General features: G+C 38.7%; 1 protein-coding gene across 1 annotated transcript in view; it reads left to right on the top strand.

Moving 5' to 3' along the window:
- The first annotated feature begins 661 nt into the window (after positions 1-661).
- The window catches only part of TINAG (tubulointerstitial nephritis antigen), a 42,885-nt gene continuing 17,313 nt past the window's right edge, over positions 662-26,233 (top strand). Inside the window, exons 1-8 of the mRNA XM_005153195.4 lie at positions 662-1,121; positions 5,417-5,480; positions 6,515-6,604; positions 9,567-9,681; positions 17,103-17,226; positions 19,416-19,566; positions 23,763-23,943; positions 24,397-24,442. Of these exons, the coding sequence (XP_005153252.1) occupies positions 752-1,121; positions 5,417-5,480; positions 6,515-6,604; positions 9,567-9,681; positions 17,103-17,226; positions 19,416-19,566; positions 23,763-23,943; positions 24,397-24,442 (1,141 nt within the window). The 5' untranslated portion in view covers positions 662-751. The remainder of the gene's footprint in view (positions 1,122-5,416; positions 5,481-6,514; positions 6,605-9,566; positions 9,682-17,102; positions 17,227-19,415; positions 19,567-23,762; positions 23,944-24,396; positions 24,443-26,233) is intronic.

A 26,233-nucleotide genomic window follows, 5' to 3' on the forward strand; every position in this document is an offset into this window, starting at 1 on the left:
ATACAGCCATTTGCTTTTTAAATAAGAATGAGCACTCATCAGTGGGTATTAATTACGCTTTTAACAATGACTACCAAGTTCATTTTGACTAAAGAAATGTAAACCTTTAAGGAATATCTTTGGGTAATAGATTATATTGAATCTCACCTTCATCTGAATTCACACCCAGTAAACCAGTGCAAAATGAAGCAGATAAAGCTAACCTAGATCTCTGGAAGCAAGATTGAAATGGGGGTTGCAGGATACATTTAATGCAGTGATATAGCTCTGCATATCAAAAATGTAGATGAAATGCAATCTGTTATATAGTTTCCCATCACATGGAGAATATAGTAGTTACAGGTAAATGAAACTGGAAGGAAAACAAGCTTCCTTTGACTTACTCCTCACACTGTTTTGATTTCAGAAAAGTATAGAACTAAAATACCAGACCACATATATTCTTTATATTCTGAAACCTTTGCTATAAATTTTCCCACTTGCAAAAAATGCACCCGATGTTTCATAAAGATTAATACGTAGTTATGGCTCTGTTTCCAGTATCTCTGTATCCTGGGAAAATAAATCAGTTTACAACGTGACTGACTAATAATTAACACATACAGAGTCTTCCTAGAAAACATTATCCTGTAGATTTCTGCTCAGACGTCTTTCTGAATACTAACTGAAGGAATTGCATGTACAGTAGATGGACATTTACTGCTAAAGTGAAGCACAGAGAGCCTGAAATAAGGTTGCTAGAGGTAAAAGCATGTGTCTCAAAAGCCAGATATTGATTTTATATTGCATTGCAATTCAAGTTTGGATGGCAGAGCAGCTTGGCTCTAGAAGAAATTTCTCCCGAGGACTTTACCCTACTGAAGATGATGGCTCTGCAAAGTGGAAAAGGCTAAAAAGGAGTCTGTATCAGGGAAGACCCTGCAGGATAAGAGGCTGTTGCACAGGAAGAGACGATGACTGCAGTTTTAATATTGTCTCCAGAGCAGCTATATGTTACTGTGACCAGTTCTGTGCCTCAGGTTCTCCTGGCCCTGTAGACTGTTGTGCTGACTACTGGGATGTCTGTGACCACCGTGTTGAGCCCACCAGGCCGGATGAACCTTGGCCACCTCTGACATCAGGTAGGCATAGAGAAGATGTTCAGTTGGCATTAATGCATTATGATGAAAATATACTCGGAAGCAAACTTACTGATCAGAGTGCATGCATCCTAAAAATGTGACTAAGGACATAGTGGAGAAAGACAGCATGAAACCAGAGTAAAATTATACTTGCTCTTATTTCTCTGTCTCTAGCAACATATTTTTAGCATTGGTTAAATTGGTTAAATTATATTTTTGTTGAACAGAATCTCTGTTTTACTTGTAACTTCCCAGAGATAACCTCATTGAGTTAAAATTAGTGTAATCTCAACAATTTCAATAGAGCTTCACAGATCAACAATAGGTGAACAGCAAGCTCTAAATTATTGTGTCCATCAGTGCAAAATAATCAAGAATACTGAAGGTTATTCTGAATTATACTGCTCTGAATTATTGTGCAATGGTTTAGATCCAGCATAGCTTTTGTGTGGGACAGCAGAGGAGCAGGAGTAGGTAAAGAGAAGTGATCAGATCAAGGATTTCTGGCATATTTTAGTTTCTTACTAGTTGGTTTGTAGTGAAAATTCCTTCAGGCCTACTCTAAACTTAGCATATATTTTTGGAACTAGAGATTGCAAAAAAAATGGTCTGCAGGCAGCTGGTCCTGCCTTGGTTCCCTTTTATGCCAAATCTCTGCTGGTGAGAAAAGTTTAGAATTGTGGATTCTACGACTATGTAGTTTCTTCATATTGGTACACCAAAACTGGCTGAAAATGTAGAGTCTGTTCCAAACTTGCAAAAGCCTAAAATCAACAAAAATTATACCATGACTCCTTAAAATTAACTCTTCATTTGCAGTAACCCTACTGCTTGCATTCCAGCACTCAAACCACGAGCTCTTCAGACGGCTGTGCTTGTAAGCCAGGCATGCAGCCAAAACACAAAAAGTGGGAGTGACAGAAATGCTGCAAAACAACTTTGATTTTCCAAAGCATTTCTAATAATCTAAAAGAATGTTCTTTATTTATGTAAATAAAGACATTTCTTTCATATTTATTTGGTGCAGTAGTGTATATTATTTCCAGCAGATCAAGCGGTTGTTGTAAGTTCTACATACACATTTACCAGCGTTTCTGCCACAGAGCTGCCTGTGGCTCTAGTTTGATGTTTCATGGAAACGGATCACTGCAAAACCTGCAGCGTTTTTCCATGTGGGCCCTGCATGGAGGTGTACCTCTCAAAGGTAAAAGTATAACAGAGGGTTTAGATAAGGGAATAACTGAGGTGTAACACATTTACTGCCTTTCTTAATCCTATTTTTGTATGTGTTCAGTGTTTTATAATACCTGGACTGTACATACCTGCAAAAGGTAGCAATTATATTTACGCTGTTCACGTACCTCAAAACAAGATCCTGTTTTTCTGATCCTTAAAGTGCTTCCCTGATGGAAAATCTGCAGCTTTTTTAAAATCTCTTTGTTGGGTATTTGTTATGTGAGTAACTTAGAGGGTAAAAGGGGTATAATGAAGCAGCCAAAATATGGAAAGAAAAAAAAAATCACAACTCTAAAGGAACTTTCTAGAACTGGAATGTCTGAGGAACAGGGAAGAGAGAATCTAATTGGAAGGAAAAAATAGGAAAAAAGGACTGAATGCCTGAAGATTAAGCAAACTATAAAACATTTTTAGAAATGGCATAAGTGTGTTAGCTGACTTTTAGCTACTGAGATTACACTTCTGCCTTTGGCTAAGAATTATTTAAGCACTAGAAGACCACATATGCCAAAGTTCTTTTCACCTGGAAGATTTTGATCTTTTGGTTGCCTGTGGTTTTGCTCTCAGTGCTTCCTAAGTCATATCTCTTTAAATAAACCAACAAACTGAAGTGCTTTACATGGGCTGGAATGAGCAGCAATAAGACTGCTTGGTGCTTTATTTCTGCATTGCCATCTATTCACCAACTTGGTGCACGTCAGCAGTGAACTTGACTTCTTCCATGGGTGTGCAGCATGTGGAGGGCCAGTTTTGGTTTAACTGTATGGTATTGCTTTGACTTTGCCTTTGTGAACACAGAATTCAGTGTTTTTTGATGGCTTTCCTTGTAGTTCCATAAGAAACCATGCACATGCCTGCCTTAGATACCAAATAGAAGTTCCGGATTTTTAAAATAATTTATATTTTAATTTTTGTTATTAGAATAACTGTTATAGTTTTATTTCTTGAGTATATTTATTATTTATCTTTTTCTTTCAATTACTCTGATGGTACAAAAAAGCCCGGTCAGAATCAACACAGTGGGTCTCATCCTGGTGGTGGTACAGAGCTGATATCCAGAGAGTTTGTTAATTGTTTTTGCACCACACAGACAGGATCTGACCTACAACTGAATAAACCTGTAGACATTTCACTGACAGAAGTATTTACATCAGTACTGTGGGCAAATAGATTAAGATCTGTAAGGCTGTAGGAATGCTGGACTGAGAGGAAAATCCTTGTTTATCAAATACTCTTCCTTCCAACCATGATTTTCACATCCTATAATCCCATTCAGAAAGTCATCAGGCTGCATCTTCAAATTAATTAATTTCCCAGTTAATATATTAATATCCCAACTGAATATGTTCACAGCCAGGCAATCTTGCTGTGTTCTCATGTAAACAGTGTCTTTCAGCTTCAATATCTCTGCCCTCTGCCACTGATGCCTCAGGCAGCATTCCTGGCCCTCTTAGTCTTAATTTGTCTGAACTAAAGAAATTGTATGGTTTTAATCTTCAGTCCCCTAGGCATTCTTAAATATTCCCAAAGATTCTTCTGTACTTGTCCAGGTTTGCATTTTTTCCCAGGCATTGTATGCCTGCCAGCAGAGCTCCAGTGAGGCTCTGTCCCTCAGACACTGCATCAGTAATTCCTTCCCTTGATATATTTGAGGTATCTTGCTGGATGCCTCCTTCCAGCTACTTTGCTGATGCTGATTTTGCAGCTGACTGTGACCAACTGTGACATCTGAGTAACTTGCATCATGTATTCACTGAAAAATGCCTCAGCTCTCAGCAGAAGCTGAATTAGAGCAGACACTTTGGACATCAGATTGCATAGCTGGGATGTCTCTCATACCCACACTAACATAGCCTGCTGTATGACTAACAGGGGAAGACAGGCCCATATAATTAGTTTGGCATGAAATTAGCTACGGCTGATGCCAATGAGGGACATTTAGGCAGCTGATGTGCACACGGCAGACAGCCCTCACCATGGGAGGCAGATGGCCTTCCTCACACCTGTGTTAGGGAAAAAGCATGATATACAACTGCAAGTCAGCACTATAGTAATATGATAAATGGTTTAAGCTTCTTGAAAATGGAGGAGAAAGCAGAACTTGAGGGTTCTGACTTCAACTCTTTTCAGTGGGGGAGGAACTATGATCTCTACCTGGCTGGAAAACAAAGACCCATGTGATAAATGTACAATGTTTGCTATAGGCTTGATCCCAAGCCCTGTGCAGACATTCTTCTAGTCCAGCCTGGATGGAGCTTTAAGCAACCTGATTCAGTGGAAAGTGTCCCTGCCTATGGCAGGGAGGGCTGGAACTAGATGATCTTTACAGTCCCTTCCAACCCAAACCATCCTGTGATTCTGTGATTCTGGATCTTCCTTTTGTTGAAGTTTTGACAATGAAGCACACCAAAGAAAGTTTGTGTGGAAGATTTTAAACCACATACAAAGTCATTTCTCACTGAAGCATTATCCAAGAAAAAAATTAGGAAGCATTTATTGTTTTTTAAAAGTCATCACTCAGTTTAGGTTTTATGTTGGGTTTGGAGAATATATGAAACACGTTTCCTTGAAGCATAATTGATCTACGTACTTTTCAAAAAGAAATTAAACTGGGAAGGAAAAAGATTATATTACATATTACAATAAGTTTGGACTAGTTATTAGGTTTTTTTAATTCTATAACTGGAAAATCTTATTTCTATTTTAATTGACAAATGGAAAATGGTTTTTATTAGAAAAATATTCTATTGATTTTTATTACTGAAAAATAACTTTATTTGGAGGATTATATTTTTTACATGTAAGATAATTTTTTCAGTGGGTATTTTGAATCTGTTGCTAGTTTTATTTGCTATGATGATAATGTGCCTGGTAAAAAATTAAAATACATCAAACTGCCTTCATTACATGAAAGAAACTGGGAATAAATGTTGTCGACTTTCAACTAAATAATTTTCACACATTTCATACAACTAATTAATTCAATAGTTGCAAGAGTTTTGAGTTAATTCACTTAAAAAATAACATTTTTTTCACAGATCTATATGTTGTGTTGACAGGTTGTTATAGAGCTGGCCGACATTACGGAGAAGGAGCAGTAATTAAAGACAACTGCAATTCCTGGTAATATTTTAGAGAACAGCAAATTGGATTTTATCTAGCATATGTCATGAAAGAGGAATTAAGGTAGTCTGCATTCTTAAATTCATACTAAACATGTAATCAAATCAAAATAGCTGAAAGAGTAGTGCTGTATTAAGCTATTGTAGAACTAGATTACAGCCAACTTAGAAGAATGTCAAGAGCTACCCCATGGGCTTTCTAATAAAGATATAAAAATTAGAGTATTAAAATCTCCACCTCCCTGGCCTAATTCTGTTCCTGCTCAGTCAGTCTGCTGGCTCTTACTTAAAATGGTTTCAGCCTAGAGTTGGGCACTGACCTGAATGCAGACAAAACAAATACCATTAAAGTTTAGGGGATTATTTTAGAATGTCTTCCTCTGCTTCTTTGGCATGAGTGATGAAACCTGACATTATTTCATAAAGGAATGTATATGTAGATTTATATAGGAAAGGGATGAACTGTTTGAGCATCCCTTTCTCTGCTTTGGAACAGGAGCAGGTGGTGCAGGCAAGGGAGCTCTGCTGCCAGTCCCAGCAGCTAGCTGCCTGAGCTGCCTCTCTGCTTTGCTGCTCCAAAAAACAGCTCTGCACCTCCAACCTCAGGGAAGCCTGGTGGACTCCAGCAGCACGCATAAAGATGTGGGGCTCCCACTGTCCTGACTATAGCCCATGGTGTTTGGAGCTATGTGTCTACTGACGTGTGGCTTCTTTCTGGGTTTCCAGAGTGAAGCTTTCTCACAAGGTCCCATTTACAGGACATTTTCTTTTATGCTTGGCACAGCCTAACAAAGGTGGAAGCAACATTTTTCAAACACAGTCTTTCTCATAAGCTGTAAACCTTCCCGTCCTGTTCCAGTTGGGATTCATTAGGTAGTGAAGCAGCAAGAAGTAGCATCGTGTTTTCATAAATGCTGTGTGACATTTATATTGTTAACACTTTGGGGTTTTTTTCTCAATGTCCTTCTGCTGTTAAAGTGCATATTTTTCCTTTGACAATTTATTTTCTGCTCAGTGGTATTCTTGCCCTTTCAGCAAATGCTTGCAAAGTCTCTGGAAGTGTTCAAAAGAAATATGCCTTGTTCGCCAAGACTTAATTCAGCACATCAATTCTGGAGACTATGGGTGAGAACACTTTTTATTTAAGGTTTTATTGTAAACCACTGTATTGTTCATTGTACATATGTGCAAATTACAAGTTATGTAATGCCGTCACCCCTCCCTTCCCTACTTACATTACAGCAATTTGACTGTAAGTGTACATCTGTGACAATTTCCTAAATCTCTGACAGATTATAGAGTTTTAAATGAAAAAAAGACCAACAGTTCCATGCTGGTGAGAATCAACATTGTAAATATCTCTCTAAAACTTTCTCCAAATTTAATATAATTTCTTTTCCTCACAATATGTTATTTAGATAATATTCCCTTATTCTTCACTTTATTACTTGGTATAGATATTTAAGGTAATTTTTCTTCCCCCCTCAAGAGCACTGTTCCACATAACAGGACTCTAGGTAATGTTGGAAGAGGAGAAGATAGGCCAAATGGGGACCAAAATATCAGAACATTATGAATCTCAGCATTGTTCTTGCTTTCCCCAGGTTGTGCAGAGGGATTACAGACACCTCAGGGCAGGAAGTGTGCTGTGGCATCCTGCTGATTATTTCTAGACAAGATATAGGGATTGTCCTCCTAGAAGCTGAGGTTCTAAATTCACCACTGAGACTGCCCAGATTTCAAACAATGATTCAATGTTTAAATGTTTTGTGCTTCGTGGGAGACATTCAAACCAGCTGATTTAGGATAGACAATTAAATTAAGCACCCAGAGCCCTTCACCTGCCTCTTGTCAGTGGTAAGGTTTGCCAGAGGGTGGTTAAGCCCAGCTGGGATATGACTCAACTTCTGCAGGTACTTGCACTCTTCACTAACTACATGCAGACCAAGAGTAGTAAGGCTTCTCATTTAGGCAGCATGAATCCTGCCTCCTTGCTCCTCATACACAAGCAAGAAAGAACTGGGCAAAACTAATGTTCTCCCCTGTGGCCCAGCTCTTTTCTAGTAATAACAAATTTCAGTGTGTTCTAAGTATAGATGACTCCAAGGTAATTTTTTTCTGTTGTGCACACAGTTTGTAGTTAACACTGCAATCTTAGTCTAGTCTACTTCAGAGGAGGGAGGGAATAATTAAACAGCCATAGAGAGCCCTCTCTTTAAACCTGGCTATTGGTGTAAAACTCAGGCAGAATGAGTCAGGTAGGCTTTCTGCTGGCTTCAACAGTGTCTCACTGCTGGTGCACCAGAGCTTGAAAGCAATGTAGCTCACTACATGAAGCTGTTAGTTCTCTGTTGGCATCTGACCTGAAGCATAATTTGAGCATAACTTCAAGGCAGCACTAACTGTTACGATCAAGCACCTTGTTCTCCAGTGTTTCCGTGAAGTATTACTTGCTAGTCTCCTGACATGATTCTGACCTCAAATTGCCACTTTCCATACACTGTTGCATTGCTCCATCCTACACTCGTTCACAGTAGAAGAGCCTGTACTAAATCAGCCATAAAATGGCCTGGGTTGGAAAAGACCTTAAGATCATCAAATTCCATCTCCTCTGCCATGGGCAAGGATGCCTCACACTAGACCATGTTCTCAAAGCTTTATCCAACCTGGCTTTGAACACTGCCAGTGATGGAGCATTTACCACTTCTTTGGGCAACACATTACAGAGCCTCACCACCCTCACAGTAAAAAGCTTCTTCCTTATATGTAATCTAAACCAGTAACGAATGGTGTCCCTCAGGGATTGCTGTTGAGATGGGTCTTGTTCAACATCTTTGTCAGTGACATGGACAGGGGGATTGAGTGCGCCCTCAGCAAGTTTGCTGATGACACCAAGCTGTGTGGTTCGGTTGATATGCTGGAGGGAAGGAATGCCATCCAGAGGGACCTTGACACGCTTGTGAGGTGGGCTGATGGCAACCTCATGAAGTTTAACCATGACAAGTGCAAAGTCCTACACCTGGGTCAGAGCAATCCTAGGCACAGCTACAGGTTGGGCAGAGAAGAGATTGAGAACAGCCCTGTGGAGAAGGACTTGGGGGTGATGGTTGATGAGAAAATGAACAACCCTAACTGTTCTATGATTCTATGATTCAGTTTGTTCTCGCAGCCCAAAAAGCTAACCGTATTCTGGGCTGCATCAAAAGGAGCGTGACCAGCAGGTCAAAGGAGGTGATCCTTCCCCTCTACTCTGCTCTTGTGAGATCTCATTTGGAGTATTGTGTGCAGTTCTGGTGTCCTCAACATAAAAAGGACATGGAACTGTTGGAACAAGTCCAGAGGAGGATGGCGAGGGTGATCAGGGGACTGGAGCACCTCCCATATGAAGACAGGCTGAGAAAGTTGGGTCTGTTCAGCCTGGAGAAGAGAAGGCTGCATGGAGACCTCACAGCAGCCTTCCAGTATCTGAAGGGGGCCTACAGGGATGCTGGTGAGGGACTGTTCATTGGGGACTGTAGCAATAGGACAAGGGGTAATGGGTTCAAACTTAAACAGCAGAGGTTTAGATTGGATATAAGGAAGAAGTTCTTTACTATTAGGGTGGTGAGGTACTGGAAGGGATTGCCCAGAGAGGTAGTGAATGCTCCATCCCTGGCGGTGCTCAAGGCCAGGTTGGATGAAGCCTTGGGTGATATGGTCTAGTGTGAGGTGTCCCTGCCCATGGCAGGGGGGTTAGAATCAGATGATCTTAAGGTGCTTTCCAACCCTAACTATTCTATGATTCTAAACTTCCCCTATTTAAGTTTGAACCCATAACCCCTTGTCTTATCACTACAGCCCCTAACTAAGAGTCCCTCCCCAGCATCCTTATAGGCCCCCTTCAGATAATGCAAGGCTCCTATGAAGTCTCCATGCATCTTCTCTTCTCTAGGCTGTTTTCTTGTGTGTATCGAATACAAGGTTTTGAAATGTAATTGGAAAGATTTGTTTCTGGATGTTAGTGGTGCTCTTAAAAAGAAGCAAGTTATTAACCTGAATGGTGTCTCTAACCTGGGTTTTGCTTGTTTGTTTTCTGTCTGTGAGGAAGATGGAAAGCTGCCAACTACACTCAGTTCTGGGGAATGACAGTGGAAGAAGGTTTCAAAAAGCGCCTGGGCACCTTCCCTCCATCTCATTCCTTGCTGAATATGAAAGAACCTCCAGTAAGTGTACAGCTGTTAATTTTTAAAATAAGTTTATCACATGGAAAAATAAATGTGGACAATTATGAGATTATGATTCAGGGATTTAACACTAAATGCTTCCATGTTAAATATGATAAATGTTTCTGTGGTGAATACGAGTAGTTCTCCAAGACACAGGTTGTGTGGTCCTGTTGGTGGAAATCAAACAAGGAGGAGCAAAAGCAAATGTTAACCCTTGGGAAGCTATGCATCAATATTGACTTATCATTGTAGATCATTGGTGTTTGAAATCTTTGCTTCTTTAGGATGCTTCCATACTATTGCCTCCATTTGTTAATCATTGCACACATAACTGAAGCCATAAAAAAAAATTAGTCATAATTCATTAACACTAGCAGCTGAAACTGAACACCAGTCTTTGAAAGAAGCTCTGAAAGAATAAAACAATGTAAAGATGCAGTAGAAGGCTGGAGGTTTAGCCAAATGGAAAGAAAAATGATAGGAAGAATGGGAAGATGAAATAATTCTCTACTACCCGTTTCCTAAACCACTTTCCCACGGCCATTTTCATGGCAGACAAATTTCCTATCATATATTTATGCTTTTATATTTAGTTCTGCAGCAAAGCAAATATGCTTTAAGTTGTGTAAGTAGGATAAGCAATTAAGGAGGAAATGCATAGTTATTGAATCCAGAGCAGATTTTTCAATTCTTTGGATCAGTTTCTTGGCTTCTTTCTTAGAAGAACCAAAATTACAGTGCAAAGCTACCACTTGACAGTGAATTTGAGAAAGAGGGGGAGGACCATGTGCCTCTGCAACAATTTTAACAATCCTAGCCCTTTAGCTGATGCAGATTGGTTCTTTGTCCCACACAGTTAGCTTCTTGCATCAGCATGGTGAGACATTGGGTTGTGGTCCACGTTGGCTATCTTGCTCAATATTACACTATAGAGGGTTATCAGGGCAAGAAGCTGACAGATACTAAACTTTGGAGTTTTGCCTTTTATGGTTTGCTAAACTGCTCCTCGCAGCCACAGAGGGATTCACTTCAGTTCAAGATGGGAAGTCAAAAATAAGACAATGATATAAAAGGGTTTAGTGCAAGATTTAGTAGGTATCTGCTACAAATTACCAGTTAACTGCACTGAGGCTGAAGATAGTTGGGGTTGATTTGCTGTTGTTTTTCCTTGAGGAATATAGTGCGATGCTTATATAGGAGAAGCACAAAATGGCTATCGTGTACCTAGTTCAGAGATTGACATCTACATTACTAGGTATCTAGTTAGATGAGAGAAATCCCACCTAGGAAAACAAGACAGAGAACGTTACAGAACTTCTATATGGTATTTCTTCTTTTCCATTCAGTTTGGTCAGTCAGTGGTCCTGCATTATGTCTAGCACATTTAATCGTTGTTGTTAAGTTTCCCATAGCTTTGACAGACACACTAAATAAGTCTTAAATCAAATAAGTCTTTGTTCCACTGATACATTTCACAGACAGATTTTCTCTATTTGTTACATTTTTACAAAATCTGTGGGCCACAACTCAACCACTCTTGGCCCCGCCAGACACCTGAGGAGCTTCAGCGCATTATTCTCCAGAAGTCCAGCTTTGAGCACTCATGCGTTTGGCCCTCAGGAAGTCCTGCACATTGCTGAGCACACAAGATTTACACAGGATTCAAAGAAACATTTTACTCTACTTACAAAAGCTAAAACTGTAAAATAACAATCTCTGTCTGACTTTGTCAGCTTCTGGAAAATTCTCTGACCTTGCAGAAAATTTCTTTGAATTATAATTGTACATAAGCCTGCTTCATTCATAAGGTTTCTCTTCAAAATTACTTGAACTTTCTTGCTCTTACTCCACTAGTTTCTGTCTTACCTAGTCTTGATGTAAAAAGATTTTTCTCTTAAGCTTCCTGAAAAGCTCCAAATCTCCCTGATTCTGTTCTGTTCTCTAGTTTTCTAGAATCATAAAATCACAGAATAGCTAGAGTTGGAAACAACCTTAAGATCATCTAGTTCCAACTCCCCTGCCATGGGCAGGGACACCTCACACTAAATCATGTCACGCAAGGCTTTGTCCAACCTGGCCTTGAACACTGCCAGGGATGGAGCATTCACTACCTCCCTGGGTAGCCCATTCCAGTACCTCACCACCCTAACAGTAAAGAATTTCTTCCTTAGATCCAATCTAAACCTCTGCTGTTTAAGTTTGAAACCGTTACCCCTTGTCCTGTCACTACAGTCCCCAGTGAAGAGTCCCTCCCCAGCATCCTTATAGACCCCCTTCAGATACTGGAAGGCTGCTATGAGGTCTCCATGCAGCCTTCTCCAGAAGAACATAATCTCTTCAGTGTCCTTGTTCTGCCTGAGGAAATTCTCTATTATCTGCCAGGTTTTAATACTTTACAAAAATATTTTTTTAAAAAAAAAGGTTTTATTCACTCATAGCCAACTCCATATCTATTGTCACTGCATGATCTGACAAATTCATAGCATGGGTTTGGCTCAGCAATGGCATTAACTTCCCCATGTTTTATAAGATAAGTATCTCACCAGATTTTCAGAGACTTTGCTTCACCTTTCACGAATAATTTTCTGTCACTGCTATTTGGGGAAGCATGTTAACACTTTTACAAAGTCCTAAGTGATAAAAAAGAGTGAGTTTTCATGACAGTGTTTCCATTAAGCTTCACCTGTAACTAGGTGACAACTCAGAAGAGAATAAAAAGATATGAATGACGAAATTCAGAAATAATGACTTTTATATATTTTTCAGATATTCTCCAAACTTTAATGGCTTGACCTTTAAGTGACTTTGCTGAGTACTAATTTACCTGCAGGCCAATGTACTAGTTACTTATTGTGGATAAATTGGCAGTAATGAAATATTCATGTATTCTCTGGGATTACTATTGCCTTTCCCATTTTGCAAGTGAGAAAACTGCAAGTCATTTGCCCAAAGTCATATACTTAGTTGACAAAAATGCTACAATTAGTGTTCAGAAATTTTGAGCTTTGTCTTGTACTGACCTGATTAAAACCTGGTAGGATTGCTGACGTAGAAATAGAACCATAGCTACCCATTCATTAAAAATAACTTTTTTTTTTTTTTACTTTAAATGAAAATAATTTCTTCAGCATGCTGCTGGTCTACTATTCTATTATTTAGATAATGAATAATAGTTTCTGGCTGTTCTGATTATTTTCTACTGTCTTTGCAGGATGCTTGAGAAAAGCTTTTTCTGTGTAGAAGGGGCTGCTTACTCAATTGCATGGTAGAAAGGACAAAAGAATGTAAAGCCTTTCTGTGTTAACCATGTGACATCTGTGGCAGAGTCCTAGTTATCTGCAATCCTGAAAGGTTTAGTTGTAGAGTAGAAGCTTTTCCAGCTATAAATACAGATTCTTTAACATTACTTCAAATTAAATGGTTTGACAGAGCCACATTTCGTCTTAGGGAAAACACAAACTTCTTGAAATTGCTTATAGAGCTTTCAAAAGCTCTGCTATTAATAAAAGACTATACCTGCTCAGTAAGGTGATGCATATATCTGGAAGGGTAGATAAAAATGATGTCACAATAGAATACCTAAAAGACAATGATTGGGAACAAGAACTAAATCTGAACTGAGTGCCCTGTGCTTCAACATGTGCCTAGACCTGAACATAGGCAGACAGCTAAATACACCACTAAAACTGTTGTGACTCCTGACAGAACTGGAGCCCCCAGTAGTGTCATGTGTGTTATATGAGAAGGCATTTTGAAAGTGTTTACTCACTGCAGGGGATACTGTAATCGTTCTTGAAGGTCTGTGTAGCACAAAAATATCTGCTACGCTTTTAAAACACATTGTGATACTAGTTTGATGGTATTCTGTCAGTATGTGTTTGGGCAACAGTCGGGTCTGAACCCATTGACAGCAAGGTACTCACCTAAGTGCCATCTTACAAGAAAATGGAATACATAGTTTAGTAATAAGGCACCATTTTGTATGAAGTAAGTGTACATAAATAAAATGTGAAGGTGTACAAAGTACACCAGCTGTTCCACAGTTATATGGCTTTCACAGTAAAAAAAGCTCAGCAGTTGTAGATCTCTTTTGTAAACTGAAAGTCATGCATGCCCCTTTTGTTTTCACAAAGCAAGTGATATCCAAAACTTTTTTCCTACTTAAAATAAAAGAATAAAATATTGCTTTTTCTGAGAAAAACTATATCCACATTTGCAAATTCAGTAATCATCTTCAGCCTTTTTTGCTCTGAAGGGCTATCTAACACTTCTGTAGTCATAGCTGAATTATGAGTGCTCTTTTACATTCACTTACCTTCCTATTTTGGCCTAGCTTGACTGCAGAGAACACATATGAAGGTTTAAAAATAGTTGGCCACTCATTCATTTTGCTGATTGCATTGTGCTATCTGATGCTGGTTCATGGATCATACATTGCAAAACAATTGTCTAGACTAAATATTTGACACAGAGCAGCAGTGTTTCTCAATATCAGGATAGGAACTTCTCTTATAAAAAGCTAATATTTCTGGCTACAGGTCAATTCTGCATTTCTAAATGACAAGGCTGAGGGTTAATGAGGATTTTGCTCTGGGATTTACAATATGAGCCTATTAAATGCATTGGCAACAGTTTAGGAATACATAAAGTGACACATTTTTTTCAGACCAAAGATCTATTTAGAATTCTATTTTCTCAACTGCCTCATTTGTAAAATTGTAAGCAGTCACTGCCCTCTAAAACAATCTTTGCCAAATTTTACTTGTTTACTGGTTGATAATGAGCAGTTTTATCATGTAAAAGAAACACTATTTGCCTAGGATTTCACCTGTATGTTTCATCTCATCTTCAAAGTAAATCTCGTGCTTGCGCTTGCTCATTAATAATGAACATAATTTAGCAAGGTATTGTTGAAATTACCTGTTGCCTTCTGTGTGCCACGTGAGGTTGGAAATCCCATGCATCTAAAAAGCTTTTGAAAAATCATACTTCTGAAACTGATTAATCAAAATATTGAGATTAATATTTTAGCAAGATTTAAAAGATTACTGGCTTTTTTATGGGTGCAGGCAAAGCTTTCAGAAGCACTTAAGTGACTTAACAATTTGCAGTATACTTTATTAGTATTTAGAACTCACAGCCTGCATCTAACATAGTGAACCTAGAAGCACTTAAGTTTTACCTGGTCTAGGCATATCCACAGACTGTATTAATCTGTCTGTTGGGCTTGTATCCCAATTTAGTGTCAGATACACATCGCCATGTGAAAAACCAGCTAATGCTCCCAGAAGTAGGATCACTACTGGTGCCTCCAGGAAAAAGCAGCAGGTCATAGCAGTAGGGGACTCTGAAAGGCACAGAGGTACCCATCTGTCAGCCTGACTCAGTCTCAAGGGAGGTGTGCTGCCTACCAGGGACTCAGATTGGGGATGTTGCAGAGAGGCTACTTGGACTGGTTAGTTCCTTGCTTATGCTCGAAGCAATGTAGAGATATCTCAGCTGCCCCAGCCAGTGAGCTGGCTTCATTTGGAGCTCGGCTCAGATGCCTCCATACAAACACCTGTAGTATGGGAAATAAAGAGGAATTAGAATGTGTGCATGTCTACAGGGATATGATATGATAGGCATCACAGAAACATGGTGGGATGGCTCCTATGACTGGAGTGTTGGAGTGGAAGGTTATAGGTACTTTAGAAAAGACAGGCTTGGCAGATGGGGAGGGGGAGTTGCTGTTTACGTTGGGGATAGGCTGGAGAGTATGGGACTCTCTCTGGTGACAGGTGAGCAGTTAACAGAGAGTTTGTGGATCAGGGTCAAAGGAAGAACTGTGATGGGAGACATTACTGTGGGGATCTGTTACAGACCACATGACCAAGAGGAACCTGTGGATGAAGAACTCTATAGACAGATAGGAACAGCTTCATTCACGCAGGCCCTTGTTCTCTTGGGGGACTTCAACCACCCTGATACCTGTTGAATCGACGGTACGGCCCGGCACAAGCAATCCAGGAGGTTTCTCGATTGTGTGGAAGACAACTTCCTTCTGCAAGTAATAGAGGAGCCAACGAGGACAGGTGCCATGCTTGACCTCGTGCTCACCAACAGGGAAGGGCTCATTGGAAATGTGGTGCTTCAGGGCAGCCTTGGTTGCAGCGATCATGAGATGGTCAAGTTCGGGATCCTCAGGACAGTGAGAAGAGCATGCAGTAAGCTCACTGCCTTGGACTGCAAGAGAGCAGACTTTGGCCTCTTCAGGAACCTCCTTAGTGAGGTTCCATGGGATATAGCCCTAGAGGGCAGGGGGGCCCAAGACTGTTGGTTGATATTAAAGGATCACCTGCTACAAGCTCAGGACTGTTACATCCCAACTAGAGGGAAGTGCATCAGGAGGACCAGGAGACCTCCTTGGATGGATAAGGAGCTGCTGAGAAAAATTCAAAGGAAAAAAGAGGCTTATAAAAGGTGGAAGCAAGGACATGCGGCCTGAGAAGAATACAGGGGTCTTGTCCAGGAAGCTAGGGACCAGGTTAGGAAAGCTAAGCCCCAGTTAGAATTAAACTTGGCTGGGGATGGTAAAGATAACAGGAAGGGATTCTATAGGTATGTAGTGGATAAAGAAAAAAGATTAGGGACAATGTAGGCCCCCTCTGGAAGCTATCAGGAGAACAGCTACCCTGGATTTGGAGAAGGTTGAGGTTCTGAATGTCTTCTTTGCCTCGGTCTTCACTGGCAAATGCTCTGACCACACCACCCAAGTCCTAGAAGGCAGACGCAGGGACTGTGAGAATGAAGACCTTACCACTGTAGGAGAGGATTTGGTTCGAGACCATCTTAAGAACCTGAACATACTCAAGTCCATGGGACCTGATGAAATCCATCCTCGGGTCCTGAAGGAGCTGGCAAATGAAGTTGCTAAGCCGCTGGCCATCATATTTGAAAAATCATGGCAGTCAGGTGAAGTTCTCAATGACTGGAAAAAGGGAAATATAACCCCCATTTTCAAGAAGGGAAAAATGGATGACCCAGGGAATTACAGAGCATCCCTGGTAGTGTTTAAGGCCAGGCTGGACAGAGCCTGTGTGACATGGTTTAGTGTGAGGTGTCCCTGCCCATGGCAGGGGGGTTGGAACTAGTTGATCTTAAGGTCCTTTCCGACCCTAACTATTCTATGATTCCGTGATTTTATGATACAGAGCTGAGGTACAAGCTGCTTTTATCTCTAAACACTTCCAGTTATAGGTTTCAATGGGAAACCCACGTGTACAAGGTGGATGGAGGCCATGCTGCTTCCCAGCATACACAACAGTGTTCCAGATACAGCCCAAGTGGTAAAGTTTGAAATTTAAGAACTTGAAAAATAAAATTAGGGTGAAATTTAAGATAAAACTAAGTATTGAACCATCTACATTTTGTTCTAGGGAAATTCACTTCCAGAAGAAAACTTTCCTGCATTTTTTGCAGCCACTTATGCATGGCCTGAGTGGATTCATGATCCTCTGGACCAACGAAACTGTGGCGCATCCTGGGCTTTTTCAACCGCAAGTAATATTATTTTTTTCTCCTTAAAAAATATCTTTGAAGTTAGGTGTGTGATAAAAACTTGTAGCAATTATTAATGGAGTAACTTCAGCTTGCTGTTCGCTTTTTATCATCAAATAAGAACATTTAATTTTCTACAGATTTTCCTTTAAGTTGTTCCGAAGTCTTTAGAAGTCAATCTAAGCTGTAGACCTTTGTTTGCTTTTCATAAATTCATGTAACACAGGGAGGTGTTTTGGTGACAGAAAGTAGAAAATAAATTGACTAATGCACTTTTTTGTAATTGATAGAGTAACTTTTTAAAAACCTGTACCCCTTGCCTGCACAATTGCATTCTTGACTTCAAAGCTTAAAACAGGGGGGGTTAATTTTTGTCTTTAATATATGTTTACATTTGTGCATTTACTGTTGTCCAACTGTTGCTATTCCAGCAAATTAAGTATAACCTTTTCAATAATTTTATGAAACTGCTCAGATATTTGTGGAAGTAACTGTTTTTAGATTCAGCAAGAAAAGAAATGTCAGTAAGGTAATTCAAACCGTATGTGCTGCAACCTCTGGTTTTAAAAGAAACGGACACAAGTGTTTGTGTCACTTTCTCAAAAGAAGGTACAGCAATTGTTTATGTTAATTTTTCTTATGTTGCAGTAAAACTCAGTATATGTTGGTACTTGTAAAGATAGAGAAGAAAAATGTTTCAATCAGTCTTTATGATTTAATCTGGCCAGTGGGTCTTCATGGGTGTAAGTTTCTGCAACCACTTCCTTAAATCACAGCAGTAAGAGTAGGAAAGGAACATTTAGTTCAGTTAATCCCAGATCCCTTGCAAAGACAGACTGAAGGCACTTTGTTATCAATATGTCTCGTTCAGCGTAGCTATAAAAGAGGAAACCAAGAAAGCTTCTAGCAGTTCTCTGGACAAATTATTGCAAAGATGAACAGAGTTTACAGAGGGAAAGATTTTCCAGATCTTCAGTCTAAATTTTCCCTATTGTAATTTAATCTTTTGATCTTAATTCACATAGTTCTTTTCAATGCTAAATACTATGAGATGACTTCCCATATTGTTTAGGTGCCTCTAGCATTTTCAACCTGAATTTTCAATCCTTCTTAGAAAGGTTAATTGTTGCTCAACAAATAGACATGCACTGCTACATCATTTTTCTTATCATGAGTAATTCCTGTAAGTATTCCAGAGCTCTTCATTAAAAAGTTTTTACATCTATGAAAATAAATTCACTTTCATGTGACACCTCACAAAAGCAAAGAACACAGTTGCTATCAGCTGCCATCAGCAGATTCACTCTTCTGAAGTCATGTCCAAAGTTCACTGAAGTTAGTGCTGATTTTGATAGGCCTTTAGATTTCAAGGTGGGTGCTTTTTATTCTTTTCAGGTTGAAAAATAAAGGATAACAATAATAAAAATATAATTTAAGAACAGGTAATGACTGGAATTGGAGCCTAATAATTGTTTCATTGTCACTCATAAAAGAAAGGAGGAGTAGTTTAATTTCACACGAGTCTTAGCCTAGTCTGCCTTCAAATCAGTGCATAAATATATTAGTACTTAGAATTATGACTATCTGATTGAATTCAGACATCTAAGGTGTCTGTCTCAGAAGAAAAAAATTGTGTGATAAAGGAGGGTGCTCCAATGTATCCCACTTCTACACATTAGTATGAAGAATTCCAAATATTCTTTCCACTAAAACCAATACATACTTTAAGTCTTGAATTTTTTTCTTCATAGGACTGGTCACTTTTGCCTTTCTTCTTTTCTCAACTAAAGGAAGGGAAGGTAAAAAAGAAATAAGAGAGATTTGGAGATTCAGCTGCAGAGAGGTGGGGGAGTATTTGCATCTTCTGCTGAAGTCAAACAGAAATGAACATGCATTTACAAAAATGCTAGAAATTTATCAGACTAAATTACGTAAATGCTTCATTTGGTGTTTACATATATGGGACTTTATGATAACCTGTAAATCTGTTGATTTACAGCAAAGTTGCTCATGGTGATTTGCAGTTTCACCATCCTCTCTCAAAAGTCTGTATAGATTAAATCTGTATTGTTTTGTAAAGATATCTGTACAGGCAGGAAATATTGAAGTTGTATTTCAGTCCCTATTTCACAATAACCAATGGGAAGCTGTAATTATTTGGTTTTGATAATGGAATATTTATTTCAAAACAGGTGTTGCGGCAGATAGAATAGCAATTCATTCTGGTGGTCAGATCACAGACAACCTTTCCGTTCAGAATTTGATCTCTTGTGATACCAGGAATCAACATGGATGTAATGGTGGAAGTATTGATGGTGCTTGGAGATATCTGAAAACACATGGGTAAATATTTAACCCATCTGTCTAGGTTATTTTAACTTGATCCAGTTGTTTAAGATACAGTGTTGCTTGTGTTACAATTATGATTTCTGACCTTTCAAAAAGAAGCATTTAGCTTTTCCCCTGTTAACTGTATTACTTCATCAAGACTATCACTTTCATTTATACCTTCTTTAAATCTCTTTTATGAAGAACTACCAAGCATTCCTGAAGAAGTGAGTGAAGATTATTTTGAATCAGAGCTCTCAGTGAGAAAACTCTTCAACCATCCTGCTCCTGTTTAAGCCTTATTACATCTAGATGTTGTTATTAGCTGTAATACAACTGGGGAAAATGGTATCCTTTCTAAAGAAAGACAAACAAGAAAGCTTTTTATGTCAAAGACAATACTGTAAGGGGATTCTATGGTTCTTCTATGGTTCTTGGGCTACAGGCTTTTCACATTAAACAACTTTGAGTAAGCAGCCAGTTGAATGAGAAAACATTTTGAATATTCAAGAAGATCAAACATTGTCTTTCTATAAAGCAAATAGTAACCATCCCACCCCAAGATTGTTCCAGAATTCGAGACTGTAGCAAAGAATATACCTAGATCTTTTTTCCTTCAGGTGGGACTAAGCAAAGTTAACAGCTCTCAAGCTCCACACAAAGAACTAGAAGCTTTTTAAAATTACATATAATAATTTTTAGAATCACAGAATGATTTAGCTTGGTATGAAGTTTTGGAGGTCACCTAGTCCAACTTTCTGCTCAAAGTACGACTAACTCTGAAATTAGATCAGGCTGCTCAGGCCATATCCCCTGTCATATTCTGAGTATCTCCAAGGATGGAGGTTCCATAGACTTTCCTTCAGGACTACTTTTGTGGCCAAACATTTGCTTTTTCATATATCTAATCAGCATATTCCTTGGTACAGCCTGTGATGGTACCTTTCAGCTTTTCACTGTGTATCTCCAAGAAGAGTCTTGTTCTGTTCTCCTCTATAACCTCTTGTTACATTGTGAAAGACAGTAATTAGATTCCCTTTTTGCTTTCACTTCTCTGGGCTGAACAAAACTAGCTGCCTCACCCTCTCTTTGCATATCATATGCTTCAGACCTCTAAGTACCTTCCTTTGGATTTCCTCAGTTTGTCAGTGCCTTTACTGGGGATGCCGTACAGTACCGCAGATGTAACCACAAAAGTGACAATTTGAAGGGAATAATAACTTCTCACAATGTCTTGGTTATATTCTTGCTAAGACAAGCCAGTACTTGGTTTCTTTTTATCTAACAATAGAAGCAAAACATAAGAAATTTTTAAATTATTAATAACAGCTCATGTATATTTGGCTTAAATATTTACCATTCCCCATTGGAAATCTGGGAATCCATAATCTTTAGATATTCAGAAGGGAATAAAAGAGGTTACCAGTGAGTACCTAAGTAATGATGCCCTAACAACCTAACAACTTGGGATGGACCATACCTTTTCAAGCAGGCAGAATTAGCACTTTTTCGAGCTTTTGTGTGTGTTGGTCTAGTTCAGGCAGAAAGAATTTGGTAAGCAAAAAGACATTCTCTTCAGGTCAATTTTTATGCCACCAAATGTTAATGGGAAAATGCCATGACTTATTCAAATTAGCTGAAGCATATATGTGCTCATCTTGTAAAATTCCTGGCAACTAAGTATACACAGGCAAGTATAAATGAAAAAAACAAAACCATTAAATGCAATACAGTTTTCATTTCTTCAGGTTCAGAAAGTTCAGTACAATTGGTGAGCTACTTAAGCACATATCCTTTTTATAAGACTGCCTATTTTAAAACATTCTGCTTCAATGAACTATTTAATTAGGCTCGTTAGAAGGAACCTTCTCATAAGCCTCCATGGTGTTGCATAGAAATGTGTATATTGTTTTGGAACATCTAGCAATGCAAAGCAGAAAACTAGAAGGTTGCAATATCTCATAAAAAGGATAAAATATTAAGCGGAAGATTCAGTGCACCTTTGAGATTGTTAGTAGGTGCATTTTAAATACATATTTTCTCCTTTGTTTTAGTGAAGTAAAAAGGATGTTCAGTTAAGCCAAAATGGCTGAACAATTCATGATAAGCTACTTGAAACAAACTTACTGTATGAAGCAGCAATTCATTTGACGTATTGCCAAGGTGAAGAATTGAAACACTTCCTTATCTTTCCTTGAAACCCCCCCATTTTTATTGCCCTTCTCCATTCTTGTATGCAATGAAGGCTCCTAACCTGTGTTTCAAAGCTCATTTGATTTAAGCACTTCGGAGATTTTCAAATCCAAAATTAACATGGGTATAAGTCACAGGTGAGTTATCACAGCTCCTCCACAATCACTCATCTGTCAAAATCAGTTAAACATCTTTAAGTCTTTGAAGCCTGCAACTAGAAATAGAATCATAGAATCATAGAATAGTTAGGGTTGGAAAGCATCTTAAGTTCATCAAGTTCCAACCCCCGTGCCATGGGAAGGGACACCTCACACTAAATCGTATCACCCAAGTCTGTCCAACCTGGCCTCGAACACTGCAGGGATGGAGCATTCACAGCTTCCCTGGCAACCCATTCCAGTGCCTCACCACCCTCACAGTAAAGAACTTCTTCCTTATATCCAATCTAAACTTCCCCCGTTTAAGTTTTAACCCATTACCCCTTCTCCTGTCACTACAGTCCCTAATGAATAGTCCCTCCCCAGCATTCTTATAGGCCCCCTTCGGATACTGGAAGGCTGCTATGAGGTCTCCACGCAGCCTTCTCTTCTCCAGGCTGAACAGCCCCAACTTTCTCAGCCTGTCTTCATACGGGAGGTGTTCCAGTCCCCTGATCATCCTCATGGCCCTCCTCTGGACTTGTTCTAACAGTTCCATGTCTTTTTTATGTTGAGGACACCAGAACTGCACACAATACTCCAAGCGAGGTCTCTCTAATGTATTAGACAGATAAAACCTTATTTGTTATTGGAAGATTTAGTTTTTGTTTCTTAAAAAAAAAAAAAAAGAAAAAGTAATACAACACGTAGAGTCACAGAATAGTTAGGATTGGAAAGGACCTCAAGATCATCTAGTTCCAGCCTCCTGTCATGGGTAAGGTCACGTTACACTAGACCGGATTGCTCAAAGCCTTATCCAACCTGGCCTCGAACATTTCCAGGGATGGAGCAGCCACAACTTCTCCGGGCAACCTGTGAGAGTGTCTCACCACCTTCATAATGAAGAATTTCTTCCTAACATCTGATCTAAATCTATCCCTTTTCTGTTTAAAGCCATTACCTCTTGTTCTATCATTATACACCCTTGTAAAAAGTCTATTTTCAGGTTTCTTGTAGGCCTCCTTAGGTACTGAAAGGCTGATATAAAGTCTCTCATGAGCCTTCTTTTCTCCAGGCTGAAGAACCCCCACTCAGCCTGTTTTCATAGGAGACATGTATTTGCTATTACACATTTCCCCCATTGTTTTTTTCATAAATGAATTTTTGTGCTTTTGAAATCTTTGATAGAATGAACTGCCCAGTTATTACTTGAATTAATATTTTTAAATTAATCTTTGTAGAGTATGGAATTTAATTTAAAAGTGTTAAAAACTACTTATATTTTCTTTATATAAACTCTAAACCTTTGAAATTGAAAGTTTTGATGCAAATTTATAATAAGTGGTAGGAAAAATTCAATTGCTCTATGTGTGAGCAAAAACTCTCTAAGCATTCAGAAAACATTTTGAGATAGATATTTCTAAGAAACAGCTGGCGTATTTTTAGGAGATGTAGATGCCCCTGTGATATCTTGGCACAAATTGTCATTTATTTTTCTTGACAATCTCTCTGCTGTCAATAATCAGGAACTGACAGGAGGAGCCCTGTCGCCTGTGCCCCATGGGATAGTCCCCAGGCTTTTGTGCACACTGAACATCACATATTTATCAGTCACAAAGTTTGTTTCTGCTTGTTCTTTGGTCCACATTCACTTCCAAACATAAACCTGTCTTTCCATTTAGGAACAGTCTGAATGTTACTGCAAAATAACTGAGCTGTAAAATTGCAGGAAGTCCCAACTCTCTGATACCTATGCAGTCTTACCCGTTTTGCCATATAGTTTCTCAGTTTTCCAGCTTGAAATAAAACTATAAAAATGTTTAAGGAACTTTCTTATCAACTTATTTTTTGTTTCCTTTTTTTTTTTTAATATCTGAACAGTGTTGTGTCCTATGCTTGTTATCCATCATTTTGGAAGAGTCACCTGGAGCCATCAGGTGAAAATCACTGTTATGTGTCAAGCGAATATGGAAAAAACCATACAAATGGGCCATGTCCAAATGCTTTGGTAGAATCCAATCGGTTATACCGGTGTGCCGCCCACTACAGGGTCTCCTCAAAAGTAAGTTCATGCTGTTCACCCATTATCTCACTCAGTTTTCTCCTCTTGGTCTTGCAAATTATCTGGCATATGGAAATATGTTTGCTTTACTTAACGACTGGAGCTGTGACTTTTTTTCCTGTGTATTACCCTTGTATTTTCAGAAGAGTTAAAATTCTTTATAGCTTCTCAGTTTTACATCATCTTTTTAAAGTTGCTGCTTGTGCTACTTATTAGAGATAGAAAAGAAAGTATGAAGTCATAACTGTGTGTTAGTGCTTCTTAAGCACGCTTCTGAAAGTTTTGTCCATTTGACAAACCAAATATTGTCTAGCAGAAATACAATTGTACATTCATATCATCCATACATATATGTTATGTATGCAATGGTAAATTAGTATGAGTTTTAATTTTGTGTAATAGAATGTGTTATCTTCCCTTGCTCTCTCTGCTGCTGCTCTTACCTTCCTTCAGGAAACTGATATAATGAAAGAAATCATGGACAAAGGACCAGTGCAAGGTATGGTAAGTTTGGAAGATGATAATATTATTATTGAAATAATTGAAGTGTGCAATGTTCTTGTAGCAAAATATTAGAAAACACAAATTACATTCCACAGTGAATAAGACAGACATATGCACTGTAGTTCATCCAGGGACATTTGGTGGGCAAGTAGTGACCCTAAATGTCAACTTCAACATAGACTATGATGAGTAAAATGGCCTTGAGCTGGATTTGTTGAAAATCTGTGTAAAATCTGTGTGCTGGAAATGTGCTTTTTTCCCATGACAGTTTCTTGCTTATTGATGAAATAGTAATTTGGGGATGTGCAGGAGGAGATGAATGTTAGCAAAGCTCTCCTCTTTAGGGCTGATATTGATTCCCCATTGGCTGAGGCTTACCCACCAAGCCTGTTCTTTTCTGAAGGCAATGCTGTACTATATGGGCCCTTCAGCAAATCATTAAGTTCTGGAATACTCCCAGAATACCCCCTTTCAGAACCCAAATATTCTTGGTTGTAGAGGGCTGCTAGTTTTGAAATTTTGTGCTGAACCCTGCAATGGAGATCCCTGACCTCTTAGAGAAACAAAGATACTTCAGCAGGGAGTGAGGGACTACAGAAATGTTGTTTAGCTGGAGCACTATCTGTTTGGAGTCATGGATGGTGCTGACAGCACGTGAAAATGCAGGTTCCTTCTCAACCCTCAGGTCAGTGTAACTGGAGAGATTGAGAGCTGTGCAGTTTGGGGGGATGGGGAAATGTCATAGTGCAGGATGCCCGCCCCTCTTGAAATAAAAACAAAGCTTTTTAGTTCAGGTTATTTCTGTGTTTCTATTGCCCTCAGTTACATGGCAAATTATCATGACCTCCAACTTATTATAAAAATGGTTTTGATTCTTAGATTTAATTAATTTCAGTATATCATGCAGTCGAAATTACTTATTAAAGCTCTTTATGTGGGCAGTTGCAATTAGTCTGAAGCTCAAACTTAACAAGATCAAAATCATCAGTCCTTTTTGTTCTACCAAATTTTGTTTGCTCAAGGAAAATATTCTTTCCAGTGCTGCATTTGATCTAGAAGCGAATGCAGTAATTTCTGCTGGCTTTAAGAAAATGAAAAGATTATTATCCTCAAGAAAAAATTTTGTGGCTTCTCTCTAATATTGCATTCATAGTCCATGCATATACAGTTTGCCAGATTAATCTGTCAGTATGAAATCTTCCACATAAAATAATCTATGTTCAGCCATTTGTTAGGTTTTAACCATACAATAATTCATACAGTTTTTTTTTTAAATGTCAATGCTTTTTCAGAGAAAATGTCTATATCAGGTTAAAGTAATGCTGTTTGTAGAAAATCCGAAGAAGAGTTTATGACCGAGAGTGCGTATGACTTAGTAAAGTCACATTCCATTTTTTCTTTTTGTTTTAATGAGATTTTTAAGAGTCCAAATTATGACTCAGTAATTCGTCACTGATTCTCTCTTCTATCTTCCTGTACTACAAATGCAATCAGTGCATACTTCTAATTTTCAAATCATATCATACTTCCCCCCCCCCAAACATCCTGCAAATGGTCTGCTACTGAAGACATTTTTCCATTATTTATTCACTTGTCATTCCTCAAGAAGTTACAAAGTGCTTATAGCCAGTCTTATCTAACATACTAAGTAATGCTTAATAGCTGAACAATATTTAAGATCCTTTCAAGATCATGTTGTAGAAAGTCATCCTGTTTGATCATGAATGTACATGCATTTGGGGCATACTGAATGTTAAGGAAAATGCATATTTTTTAACAACTGTGA

This window comes from Melopsittacus undulatus, chromosome 3 (genome assembly GCF_012275295.1).
Source record: "Melopsittacus undulatus isolate bMelUnd1 chromosome 3, bMelUnd1.mat.Z, whole genome shotgun sequence".
In the NCBI taxonomy this organism is placed as follows: domain Eukaryota; kingdom Metazoa; phylum Chordata; class Aves; order Psittaciformes; family Psittaculidae; genus Melopsittacus; species Melopsittacus undulatus.